Consider the following 12,425-nt stretch of genomic DNA (forward strand, 5'->3'; position numbering starts at 1 on the left):
CAGATTGGCAACATCAATGAAGCTGCCATGTAGGCACATATTTTTTTGTCGCAGTGCCTTGGGATTGCCACTGTTTTTTCAAGATTGCATAGCCATTCGGTGGACGAAAAGCTTTTATCAGCAGTCCTGCCGGATGTTTATTTCGGAGTCAGCTACAGAAGGACAAATAAGTACAATAACATATTCTGCTACAAAGAGGAAGGTACTTACAGAGTGCCAGAAGTACAAGCAGGCAATGGTAATCCTGCAGGAAGTTGCTGCACGGGTAGCCGAGCTCCCAACGAGGAACTATGAGCAAATCATAGGGGTGCTGAAGCAATTGAAGACCAGCGTTGAAGAAAGAAAACAAGTCTGCCTAGTTGAAATACAAGACGGCTACTCACCGAGCATGGGCCCTGAACATAGCCGAACACCCGAGCATAGCCCCGGTAGGTGTATTTCACTTTACCTCCACAAGTGTTATGAAACAACTTTTGCAACATGTGCGCCAGTACTGTTACGTACCATATTGACAAGGTTGGTTCATGTTGCAGTAACAGTCCAACCTGCAAGGATGGCAGATTCTCAGTTGGATCTGGCTGCTCCAACACGGCAGTTCCTGGGTGGATCTGGCCGGTTGGTTGCTCATGCACATTCTGCAGTGCAGACACATATTTCTGGACACTCCTAGACACATCGCTTCAGCTGAATGAGTGCGTGCACCACAGTAAACTCTCAGCAACTCAAGCGTTCACTATCCAGACAAGTTAGTTTTAGTTAAGGGGTTGTCTTGACTGATAAGACATGTCGTGAATGCTGATGAAAATTCCACCAAAAACGTTGCATTGCCCACAGATACGGTAAATCAGCCTTATTTGTGGATTTAAAGTTGATTAGATTGAAAATAACAAAGACGGTTAAGAGCATCAGCTGTTTACTATATACATTAAAAACAAGACTTTCGTGCAGTAGGCTGCACGTCTTCAGGTTTGAGGACCTGTTACAAGTGGTGAAGCATATATCAAAAAACCAAGTCACATGGTACAAGAGAAAAGGGTAAGGGTGAAGAGAACTACAAACGCGATACAAATATCAACAAAAATGAAAATGAAAAACAAAACGCAATCAGTAGGAGGTGGCTCGACAAGGTCAGACAGACATACATACAGACGAGTCGGAGTTGTACGTGGAGGAAACCAGTGAACAGCACATGAATAGGCACAGCAGCCAGTTGGCACAGAAGGCTTTAGAATGCGTACGGGGAATTAGGGCTCAAGGGCGAAGGATTGAGGACACACAGCACCTTGATGGCTAAGAGCTTCCAGACTCTGGGAAAGTAACGCGGAGTTGGTGTCTTACTGATTGTGTATCATCGTGTATGATGTGAAAAATGGCAGACAAGTTATAATACAATAAATAGACTCATAGTGTAAAGGACTGTAATGGACCGCCGTACACGTTGATGCCGTGCGGCTGTAACGTTGCAAATTTCGAAATGAAAAAGGATTCTCGATTTTTGCGTTTGATGTCATTAGCGTACCCGGATTCTAAAATGGTGATAAGTATATGCGTATGCAGATCATGTCCCGGAAGATTAAAATGTAGCGATACAGGTGACTGGCGTTTATTAACAATATCTGATTTATGGCCATAAAATTTTAAAATTTTAAATTTTGTGTTTGTCCTTTCTATGTCGTTCCAGCCTCAGAACATCAGTTCTCTCTTGTGCATATCAAGACTGTGAACAACAGGAGAGTTCCTCTTTTCCTTCCCGCACAGTCAGCACAGCTTCTGAACTTATGCTAACACTATACTCACGCTACAAGCCTCACAAAGTATGCGACAGGTTCATTCATACGCTTACAGCACAATTACGTGATACCACCGTCGTCATATACACACGCAAGTCCACGCTCCTCGAACTGCGCAAGTTTGGGGCGTTGTCATCGTCGATAGGTCGTGTCAGCAGAAGACAATCGCCTTGTCATAGCAGCGATCACAGTAGTCTTTCTTGGATCGCACCCCCAGCATGTAAATACAAAATACTGCGAAATACCACCGGACTTTAAAGATCAAAACACCCACTCTTCGTCTATGCAGCGCCAAACAGCACCACCAGCGACCCGTACAGCACGACAGCCCTCTGGACAGCACTGCAAGAGCGCCACCGCTTCAGTCACGTGACTTCCGGTCTTTTTCTTTTTTTTTTACATTTTCCTCCTCTCTCGACCTCGGGCGTTTGCCGGAAACAGGTGGGTCAAAGTCGCCATCTTGCCATGTATTTCGGCCCATTCCCCGCGTAAAACAACGGGGATCGCCATCTTGTGGGACAGTCGTTGCCAGCATTGCAAAATCTGCCACCTAGATTTGTACTGAAGTAGAAATTATCTGGAAACAATGTGCACCGAGCATGCTATTTCTCAAAATAGCCACTTCAATCCGTATCCAATCCAGCGTGAGTTATGGCTGCCGTCGCTTCTGGGTGTGTGGATGTGTTCACGGTATTTCCAATCACTGCGGATGTACGATCATGTGCGTTGTGTGCAGTTGTGTCTGTGGACTGTGATGTTCGTTAAATATTGTGATGCTCGCCAGCCAGCTGAGGCTGCTTTGGATGATGTAGAAGAAGGTGCCCAGCGTAACTCGACGACGCATCTCTCTACGACGACATTGTGCGAAGAAGTGACTACATTTGTACATTCATGCCCGTCGTCCTGCGTATGTTGGCTAAAACACTTCTTCGTTAGTGCGCAGATTATGTTTTGTGATTGCCAATGAACAACAGCGCTTGAAGTAGGCAGCTTCGTTTTCGCAAGTGAATAATGTTTTCTGTCACAAGTGCTTTGTGAAACAGTTTTCTTCTGCAACGACCCTCAAAGGGTTGTTGCGAAGGTTTGCCAATGGAAATTGTTTCAAACGCTATTCGTAACAACAAATATTTTTGCGGCTGAGTTGTGGAATGATAACAGACAGTGTATGATAATGGTAGACTGGATTTATTCGCAAATATATATTTGGTAATCGGTTATATTTGATATGGCAAGTTGCATAACCACTTCGAATCCCACGCAGGTACTCCATGAATCAATTTTAACCACCATGTAACTTTTCTCTTAAAAGTCTGGTTTGGAAGTGGAACAGCTTTCATGCACCTCTTTTTGCAACCGTATCATTCACGTCATCCCCTTCCACACTCAAAGAAAGGGGCTTAAGGACGGGGTGTGTTTAGCTGTATCGTAAAAGACCATTCCTACCGTCTAATCTGATGACATTCATATTCACACGTAGCATATACCTTTCAGTCCTCCACGTATGCAAGCATATTGACGTAACATGAAAAAAGATTGATTGGTGATTCACATGAATTAACAGAAAGCATGATTGACTAGATATGATATGAAACACGGTTAAAACTTGGCCTGGTTGGTGATCACGGGAAGAAAGTTGCAGAATGCCATATTCATACAGTTTACTCTATACCACGAAAGTGTGATAAGGTATATATCGGGGAATCATCAAGGTGCATATAAACATAGCGAGTGTTTTGGCTGGTTGATAAAGCACTGGGGTTTTTTCAATTGTTTTTAATTGAAAGGTGCATGAACACGCGTTTAAAAGAACATTCAACTAATACCTCTAATAGATACGGTGCATTGGGGGACCACTTATTGACATGTGGATGTGACAATGAAAAAATGGCTAGGAAGCAAGAGAGCTGGTGAAGATGATGCATAATGTAAAAACCCCGAGACTAGAGAACACGAAGGGACAGACACAAACGTGACCTCGTGTTTGACTTGTGTTCGTTTGACTTGACTTCGTGTTTGACGTGTGTGACTTGTGTGAAAAGACATCGTGTTTTTGTCTGTCCCTTCGTGTTCCCTAGTCTCGGGGTTTTTACATTATGTGTGGGATGTCAGGCAGAATACCAAAAAACAAAAATTTTGTTCAGGTGTAAAAAACGAAGTAGCTTTCTCTTTCGAGAGGCACATGAGATAAAAAAAGCAGCTAGTAACTGCGTCAGTAACCCCTGTATTTATCTTTGTGAAGTAAACAGGAAGTCCAACATGAGAGGGAATAGAGGGGGAGAGGAGGTCTCATGTATTTAAGGCATGCTTCACAAAATAAAAGTTCTTTGGTTGACATTTCCGTGTGGTGTCTTCATCTTTTCAGTGTTCCGTTCTCGTCTTTTCCTGCACAGGGGGTTTTATCATTTTTAACTATATGAGACGTAAGATGTGAAACAGTGATTACGTTCACAAAGCATGTGCACAAATGAAGTTTACTTTGTTGTAGATCACTGATTACAGATTTCTTAACAAAATTTGTTTGCTTCGCTTTCACATGAGTTGAGGCATTCATACAATTAAGAAATCTGTGCAGCTGTAAAAGATAAGTAAATGGTTTGTATTACACGTTACTAATATCTGTAAAATTCATATTCACCCACCCATATGTTGCTTTTTCCACACAAACAATTCCTACTTGATAGAAGTGAAATGCACACCGTCATTGCGTACACAAAATGTGTGCACACATAGTGGCATTACTGTGCTGGACGTAACTACTTATTGTCTTGAAGTAAAATTTGTTTATGTATGGACATGTACAACATGTACAACATATCTGGCATGAGCTCTGTCATGTACCATGATCGTTACCTGTGTCTGACTGACACGTCGTTCCGAGGAACTTTGACATCACGCGCACTGTGCCTTCAGTAAAATATCTCACTTGTGCACTTCCAAAGCGTTGTCTCTATACGACAATCTAAAATGCACAGATGACAAGTGGTTGCAAAGCAACATATGCGCTTTGCCTGTATGTATGCTCATCACAGTGAAGAAGATTTTCTCCAATAAGGAGGGATAAGTTATATTGAGACTGCTTTCCATAAGCACAAGTATGCTGTTCCCACTGTGGTCAACCATCATACCAATATATGCTTAGTGTAGGCTACTCGTTTTGGTGCAGGAAGAGGGTGGGAGCTCGTCACTGCTGTATCTTAGAACTGAGCTGCTTGAGTAATCACGATAGAGGAAAAGAGGAAGCATCAGGTCATTGATATGTAACATTTTGGTAGATATATTGTTTTTCTTTTTTTGCTATGCCTTCTCCTCTGGTCCATGGAGGCTTCACATCAGGATTATGCCATCGAGGTGTGGTCACATTTCGTGATCTTTGGACGTCTGCATTTATCAACCTTAGCAGTATTGTTATGCGATGTGTTGAACGTTCCATCCTCCCCCTCCTTTACAAACATATCAAAGAAATTTCAGACACATTTTGGCTCAACATGTAGTTCCAGATGTGCCTGCATATGATAGATATGTAGCACGCGAAAACCCGCAACCACGAAACCGAAACTATCATTCTAGCTTGTGCATGCGTTACAATGCGAGCGTTACAACAATCGCTAAGAATGTCGAAGGCAACATGGGTTAGTTATTACAAACTTTTACATGTTTACTGCATCATTTTTCAAGAAATTCGTTTGTTTAAGCAAATATGACAAAGAGACAACAGCAGCGTTTTTTGCCGCCGTAACTGGCGAACTTCGGGTTTCCGGGTCTGGCAACTGCGTTCCACAAGATGGCAGCCTCCGCTGTTTGACGCTGATTTTACGGCAGCTTGACCCACCTGGCCGGAAAACGTCTCCCCCACTAGATACCCCACTGTTGCCGTTCCGGATCACTCCAGCGCGCTAAGTTTAGCGGCAAAATGTTTTTGTTGTTTCTGCGAATGAATCTAGTCTTTATATGTCCAAATAAAACGCGTATAACAACTTTCTCTGTCGTGTTTCACTTTTTGGTCCGTTTTTAAACGTGTTGGGCGATCGGAAGGATCTAGTGCACGGCTGCGCGCATCACATAGCGTACCTGTCGTACCAGGCGCCGCAGGCGCTGCAGTCGTCCATTTCTTCTTCGGTGACTTGGCCTGGCTTGGATTGTGCTTCAACTGGATCTTTAGCGCGCTACAATCCACGCAAGCCAACGTCTGGTAACAATGGGGTATCTAAGGGCGGCCTCCGGCATTGCACGCATCGGGATAGGAACAAATACATGGGAAAATGGCGACCTTGGGGGACCTGGCTTAACCAAAAATTCAAAATACAAGTCCACGTACCTGCCTAATGGAAGAAAAATGGAACATGTTTGGCAAAATGAAGATAGATATCACCATTTATTCACTTTGCAACATGATAGTTCGCTGTTCTCGCTTCGTGCCGAGGCGGCCTTGCAGCAATGATCACGGCTTCAAATCCATATTATCCACCAATCCACCAATATTATTGGCGAGCTGTTCACAACATCCGCGTTTTCTGACAAACTGATTGATGGTATGGATGATGCCCATTTTCTCATTGATGTTCAGGACGCCGTGGGTGGCGCTGCCCCACAAGCCAACACACATGACCAACAAGTGAGAAACAAAACTATAGGAGGGGCAGGAGGTTCGTGACCTACTTGCCCTCCACTCTGTGGGAGGACGAACTCTCCTCCTCGCAGGAGTGACGTATCGGCCTTGCCCCCGCTCTGGAGGAGCCACATGCTTCCAAATCTTCGTTCTTGGTAGAAGGAGCTAGTTTTTTTTTTGTTCTGCACGGTCTGTTTCAGGACGAAAAGTGCGCATTAACCGATACTGAGGCTGCGAGCAGCTACGGCTTAAGCGGGTAGCAAATACATTGGTTTCAGTGGGAGTTGCGACAAGGATTCAGCGCAACTACTGCTTAAGCGGAATTACGGGTTAAGCGCGTATGTATTAACGAGGTTCCACTGTACATTATGTTGCAATTATCTTGCCAATCATGTTTAAATTGTGCCCCGTGTCGATATCTAGGCAAAAAGAATGTGTATTGTCGTCCTTGTTAGGCCTAGTAAAGACAGCAATCGTCAGCAAATAGGAAGAAAAAAGCAATGGATGGCTAAAAATATACCTTTTATAACAGACTTTTATTCATGTACACGGACTTGCCCGTTCTTGACTCAACCTTGTTCTGTCTTGCACTTGAAATGCATATAGTACCAGGATTTCTGTGATACTTGGAGTCTGTTCCAACACTCGGTTCTGCGGCCTGTCATTTCTGCTAGCGAGCACTCCTGACGACTTATGCTGTTCTGCGTCTTCCTGACATGCCTGCCTACATCCACACGTCGCCGATAATAGGGGACGCAGAATCTTTTATGTTGGGACGCTGTCTGGGAATAGCTTATTCAATGTGAGCTGTAGCTCAATGTAGCTTATTCCCTTGTTTCCCCAAAATGTCAGCACCCAGTGAACACAGGCAGAGGTGGGCAAATGTCCTCACGATCTTTGCCTTCACCTCAGTTTTCGTCCCAGATGTTTTCCATACGTCACGTTACCTCACAGCAAATACCGCGGGGAGTCATAAAGGGATTATTTGCTGGGGCGGACGAGCATAGCATGACCACAAACATGATACTATAAGGGTTTTCCAATAATTGTCAATTAGATATGCACTTGTACTGGTACGGCCTCTGAATGTCCCATTTCCGAAATTTCAGGAGCAAGAGAAAGCACAGCTTTGCTCCACGTAAAGCCCAGAGGTACTTGTGATCCAGAATCTTCAGGTTGCACTTCTTTAAAGACACTCTTCAAGATAAGCACAATAACTGCTGAATCACAGTTTGACAACTGTGTGAGTCACAGACCACAGAGACCACAGTTTGAGTCATTAGAAACGGTGGAGCCACTGAACAACTTGAGACCAGAACAAGCCATGTGCACTTGGGTACACGTCAAAAGACAGCCCGAAACACCACATATTTGCACAGTGTCACAATGAGACTGAAAGGTGTTCCACTACTCAGATTGGAGAGAAGGGTATTGGGCGCGTCATCTGTTCCTTCTCACACACGTTTGCCAGTTCTTGATCTAATCTTTTTATGTTTCATAGTTAAAATGCGTATAATACTGGCAGTCTGTGCCAAGAGTCGGTTCTGCCGGCCAATCACTTCTGCTGTTCTGAGTCTTCCCGACATGCCCCTCTCCATCCAGATGTCGCCGGTAAAAGTGGACACATAATCCGTTATGTTGGCACGTCGTCAGGGAATATCCTATTCAACCCAACCTAATCCCATCCAGTTTCTCGAAAATGTCGGCACCCAGTGAATACAGGCAGAGGTGGGCAAATGTCCTCACGATCTTTGCCTTCACCTCAGTTTTCGTCCCAGATGTTTTCCATACGTCACGTTACCTCACAGCAAATACCGCGGGGAGTCATAAAGGGATTATTTGCTGGGGCGGACGAGCATAGCATGACCACAAACATGATACTATAAGGGTTTTCCAATAATTGTCAATTAGATATGCACTTGTACTGGTACGGCCTCTGAATGTCCCATTTCCGAAATTTCAGGAGCAAGAGAAAGCACAGCTTTGCTCCACGTAAAGCCCAGAGGTACTTGTGATCCAGAATCTTCAGGTTGCACTTCTTTAAAGACACTCTTCAAGATAAGCACAATAACTGCTGAATCACAGTTTGACAACTGTGTGAGTCACAGACCACAGAGACCACAGTTTGAGTCATTAGAAACGGTGGAGCCACTGAACAACTTGAGACCAGAACAAGCCATGTGCACTTGGGTACACGTCAAAAGACAGCCCGAAACACCACATATTTGCACAGTGTCACAATGAGACTGAAAGGTGTTCCACTACTCAGATTGGAGAGAAGGGTATTGGGCGCGTCATCTGTTCCTTCTCACACACGTTTGCCAGTTCTTGATCTAATCTTTTTATGTTTCATAGTTAAAATGCGTATAATACTGGCAGTCTGTGCCAAGAGTCGGTTCTGCCGGCCAATCACTTCTGCTGTTCTGAGTCTTCCCGACATGCCCCTCTCCATCCAGATGTCGCCGGTAAAAGTGGACACATAATCCGTTATGTTGGCACGTCGTCAGGGAATATCCTATTCAACCCAACCTAATCCCATCCAGTTTCTCGAAAATGTCGGCACCCAGTGAATACAGGCAGAGGTGGGCAAATGTCCTCACGATCTTTGCCTTCACCTCAGTTTTCGTCCCAGATGTTTTCCATACGTCACGTTACCTCACAGCAAATACCGCGGGGAGTCATAAAGGGATTATTTGCTGGGGCGGACGAGCATAGCATGACCACAAACATGATACTATAAGGGTTTTCCAATAATTGTCAATTAGATATGCACTTGTACTGGTACGGCCTCTGAATGTCCCATTTCCGAAATTTCAGGAGCAAGAGAAAGCACAGCTTTGCTCCACGTAAAGCCCAGAGGTACTTGTGATCCAGAATCTTCAGGTTGCACTTCTTTAAAGACACTCTTCAAGATAAGCACAATAACTGCTGAATCACAGTTTGATAACTGTGTGAGTCACAGACCACAGAGACCACAGTTTGAGTCATTAGAAACGGTGGAGCCACTGAACAACTTGAGACCAGAACAAGCCATGTGCACTTGGGTACACGTCAAAAGACAGCCCGAAACACCACATATTTGCACAGTGTCACAATGAGACTGAAAGGTGTTCCACTACTCAGATTGGAGAGAAGGGTATTGGGCGCGTCATCTGTTCCTTCTCACACACGTTTGCCAGTCCTTGATCTAATCTTTTTATGTTTCATAGTTAAAATGCGTATAATACTGGCAGTCTGTGCCAAGAGTCGGTTCTGCCGGCCAATCACTTCTGCTGTTCTGAGTCTTCCCGACATGCCTCTCTCCATCCAGATGTCGCCGGTAAAAGTGGACACATAATCCGTTATGTTGGCACGTCGTCAGGGAATATCCTATTCAACCCAACCTAATCCCATCCAGTTTCTCGAAAATGTCGGCACCCAGTGAATACAGGCAGAGGTGGGCAAGTGTCCTCACGATCTTTGCCTTCACCTCAATTTTCGTCCCAGATGTTTTTCTTCACCTCACCTCAACTCATTTTTGGGGAATTCGTTCCTCACCTCACTTTACCTCACAGCAAATACCGGAGGGGGCACAAGGGGGATTATATGCCGTGTCGGACGCGCACAGCGCGACCGCAAACGTGGCGCCATAAAATTTTTCTAATAATCGTCAATAAGAGATGCACCTGCACTGGTAAGCCCTCTTAATGTCCGATTTTCGAAATTTCAGGACCAAGAGAAAGCACTGGTTTGATCAACGTAAAGGTCCAGCCCAGAGGCACTTCTGATCAAGAACCTTCAGGTTACACTTCCTCAAAGGCACAGTTCAAGGTCAGCACAATAACCACACAATTCAAGAACACTTCACTAGTCGTTACGAACGGTCGACCGACGGAGCGACCTCCAGACCAGAGCAAGCCATGTGTACTTGCAAATACGTCGAAAGACAGCCCGAAACACCACATGTTTGCACAGTATCACAGTGAGTCTGAAGAGCGTCCCACTACTCCTCCACCGGATGCTCAGATGGGAGAGAAGGGTATTGGGTGCGACATCTGTTCCTCTGTTCCTGGGTTCTTGCGGTCTGGCAGTGACGAGAACCACGTGTCGAAGCATACAGACAAGAAGCCATGCAAGTCCAATCTCTGTTCTGCGCAATTCCGCCAGAGCACGAGCCTGAGGTGTCTGAAGCGAACACATACGGGAAAGAAGCCGCGCAAGAGTGATCTCGGCATTGCGAAGTTCAGCCAGATTGCGCGCCTGCGGCTTCGCAAGCGAGCACACGCGGACGAAAACCGATACAAGTGCGATGTCTGCCCTGCGCAGTTCAGCCGGAGCGGCCACCTACTGTATCACAGGCGGACACACACGGGCGAGAAGCCATACAAGTGCGATGTCTGCGCGGCAAGGTTCAGCCAGAGTGGGAACCTACAGCGTCACAGGCGGACACACACACGCGAGAAGCCATACAAATGCGATGTCTGCCATGCAGATTTCAGCAAGAGCGGGCACCTACAGCGTCACAAGTGGACACACACAGGCGAGGAACTATATAAGTGCGATGTCTGCCCTGCGGAGTTCAGTCAGAGACGGAACCTACAGCTGCACAAGCGGACGCACACGGGCGAGAAGCCATACAAGTGCGATGTCTGCCGTGCAGAGTTCAGCAGGAGCGGGAACCTGCAGCGTCACAAGTGGACACACACAGGCGAGGAACTATATAAGTGCGATGTCTGCCCTGCGGAGTTCAGTCAGAGACGGAACCTACAGCTGCACAAGCGGACGCACACGGGCGAGAAGCCATACAAATGCGATGTCTGCCCCGCGGAGTTCAGGCAGAGTGGTCACCTGCAGCGTCACAAGCGGATACACACACACACACGGACGGGCGAGAAGCCATACAAGTGTGATGGTATGCCCTGTGGTTCAGCCTAAGTGGGCACCTACAGAATCCTTGGCGGGGACACACGGACGAGAAGCCACACGAGCCTGTTTTATCCATATCTCGGCATTTTGGGCCGCGGAACTCGCGATCACAGTTATCTGATAAATAAGGCTTGAGCTCAGGCTACAAACTCACGTGAAAGTCAGTATGGCATATCCTTGAGCTCGACCATGACGCATATTAGCGCACTCACAGGATAACATTACATTTGCGACAAAAGCATGGGTAATTTTGCCGATGTCTGGTCACAAGTGTGGTGTTATCTTGTGAGTGCGCTAATATGCGGCATGTACGAATATAGTGATAGGCCACGTGAGTCGCCTGGCTTATGGCGTCGAGCTCATGGCTTATCAGATAATTGTGGTCGTGAGTACCACGGTGATGCTGTGCTATGGTCTTATCACAAGTGGATAGACACAGGCGAGAAGCCATACAAGTGCGATGCCGAGTTCAGAAATAGCACGAAGCTGTGGAACCACAAGTGCAGACACGAGGGCGAGAAGCCATACAAGTGCGATGTCTCTCCTGCAGACTTCAGCCGGAACACGAGTATGTTGTGTCACAAGCGATAACGCACGTCTAAGAAGCCGTAACGAGTGCAAACTCTGTCTTGCAAAGTCCAGCCATGGTACAAAAATTACAGCACCAAGTGCAGGGGAGATGGCATACACAAGTGCCATTCATGCCGCGCAGAGTTCAGCCAGAACACAAATCTGAATATCATAAGTGCGCACACATGGGCGAGAAGTCGTACAGGGGCGAGTTCTGTCCTGCAGGGTCGCCCCCCAGGACGACTTGCGATGTCACAAGCAGACACATATGACAGAGGATCCCTACAAGTGGGATGTGCGTCTTGCAGAATTCAGCCACAGCGTGGGCCTGTGGCATCACAAGTAGACACAGACAGATATGCGAAACCATTCAGAAGCGTTCTCTATTCTGCAAACTTGGCATAGCAAGCACATGAAGCATTACATTTGGACGTACATGAATGTGAAACCATATAAATGCGACCCCTGTCCTGCAGAGTCCAGCCACAGGACGAGCAGACACCAGCCGGAGAGCTGGTAAAGCACAATCTAGTTCAGCCAGAGCAGGAACTATG

General features: G+C 46.1%; 1 protein-coding gene across 1 annotated transcript; it reads left to right on the top strand.

Annotated features, from left to right (window-relative positions):
• Nucleotides 1–235: 235 nt before the first annotated feature.
• LOC135369130 (zinc finger protein ZFP2-like) lies at nt 236–12,217 on the top strand. The gene is made up of 4 exons (XM_064602792.1): nt 236–428; nt 10,106–11,287; nt 11,675–11,869; nt 12,180–12,217. The coding sequence occupies exons 1-4, from the start codon at nt 236–238 to the stop codon at nt 12,215–12,217; spliced, it is 1,608 nt and encodes a 535-aa protein (XP_064458862.1).
• Nucleotides 12,218–12,425: the final 208 nt, after the last annotated feature.

The sequence above is a fragment of the Ornithodoros turicata genome, chromosome 9 (genome assembly GCF_037126465.1).
Source record: "Ornithodoros turicata isolate Travis chromosome 9, ASM3712646v1, whole genome shotgun sequence".
NCBI classification, from domain to species: domain Eukaryota; kingdom Metazoa; phylum Arthropoda; class Arachnida; order Ixodida; family Argasidae; genus Ornithodoros; species Ornithodoros turicata.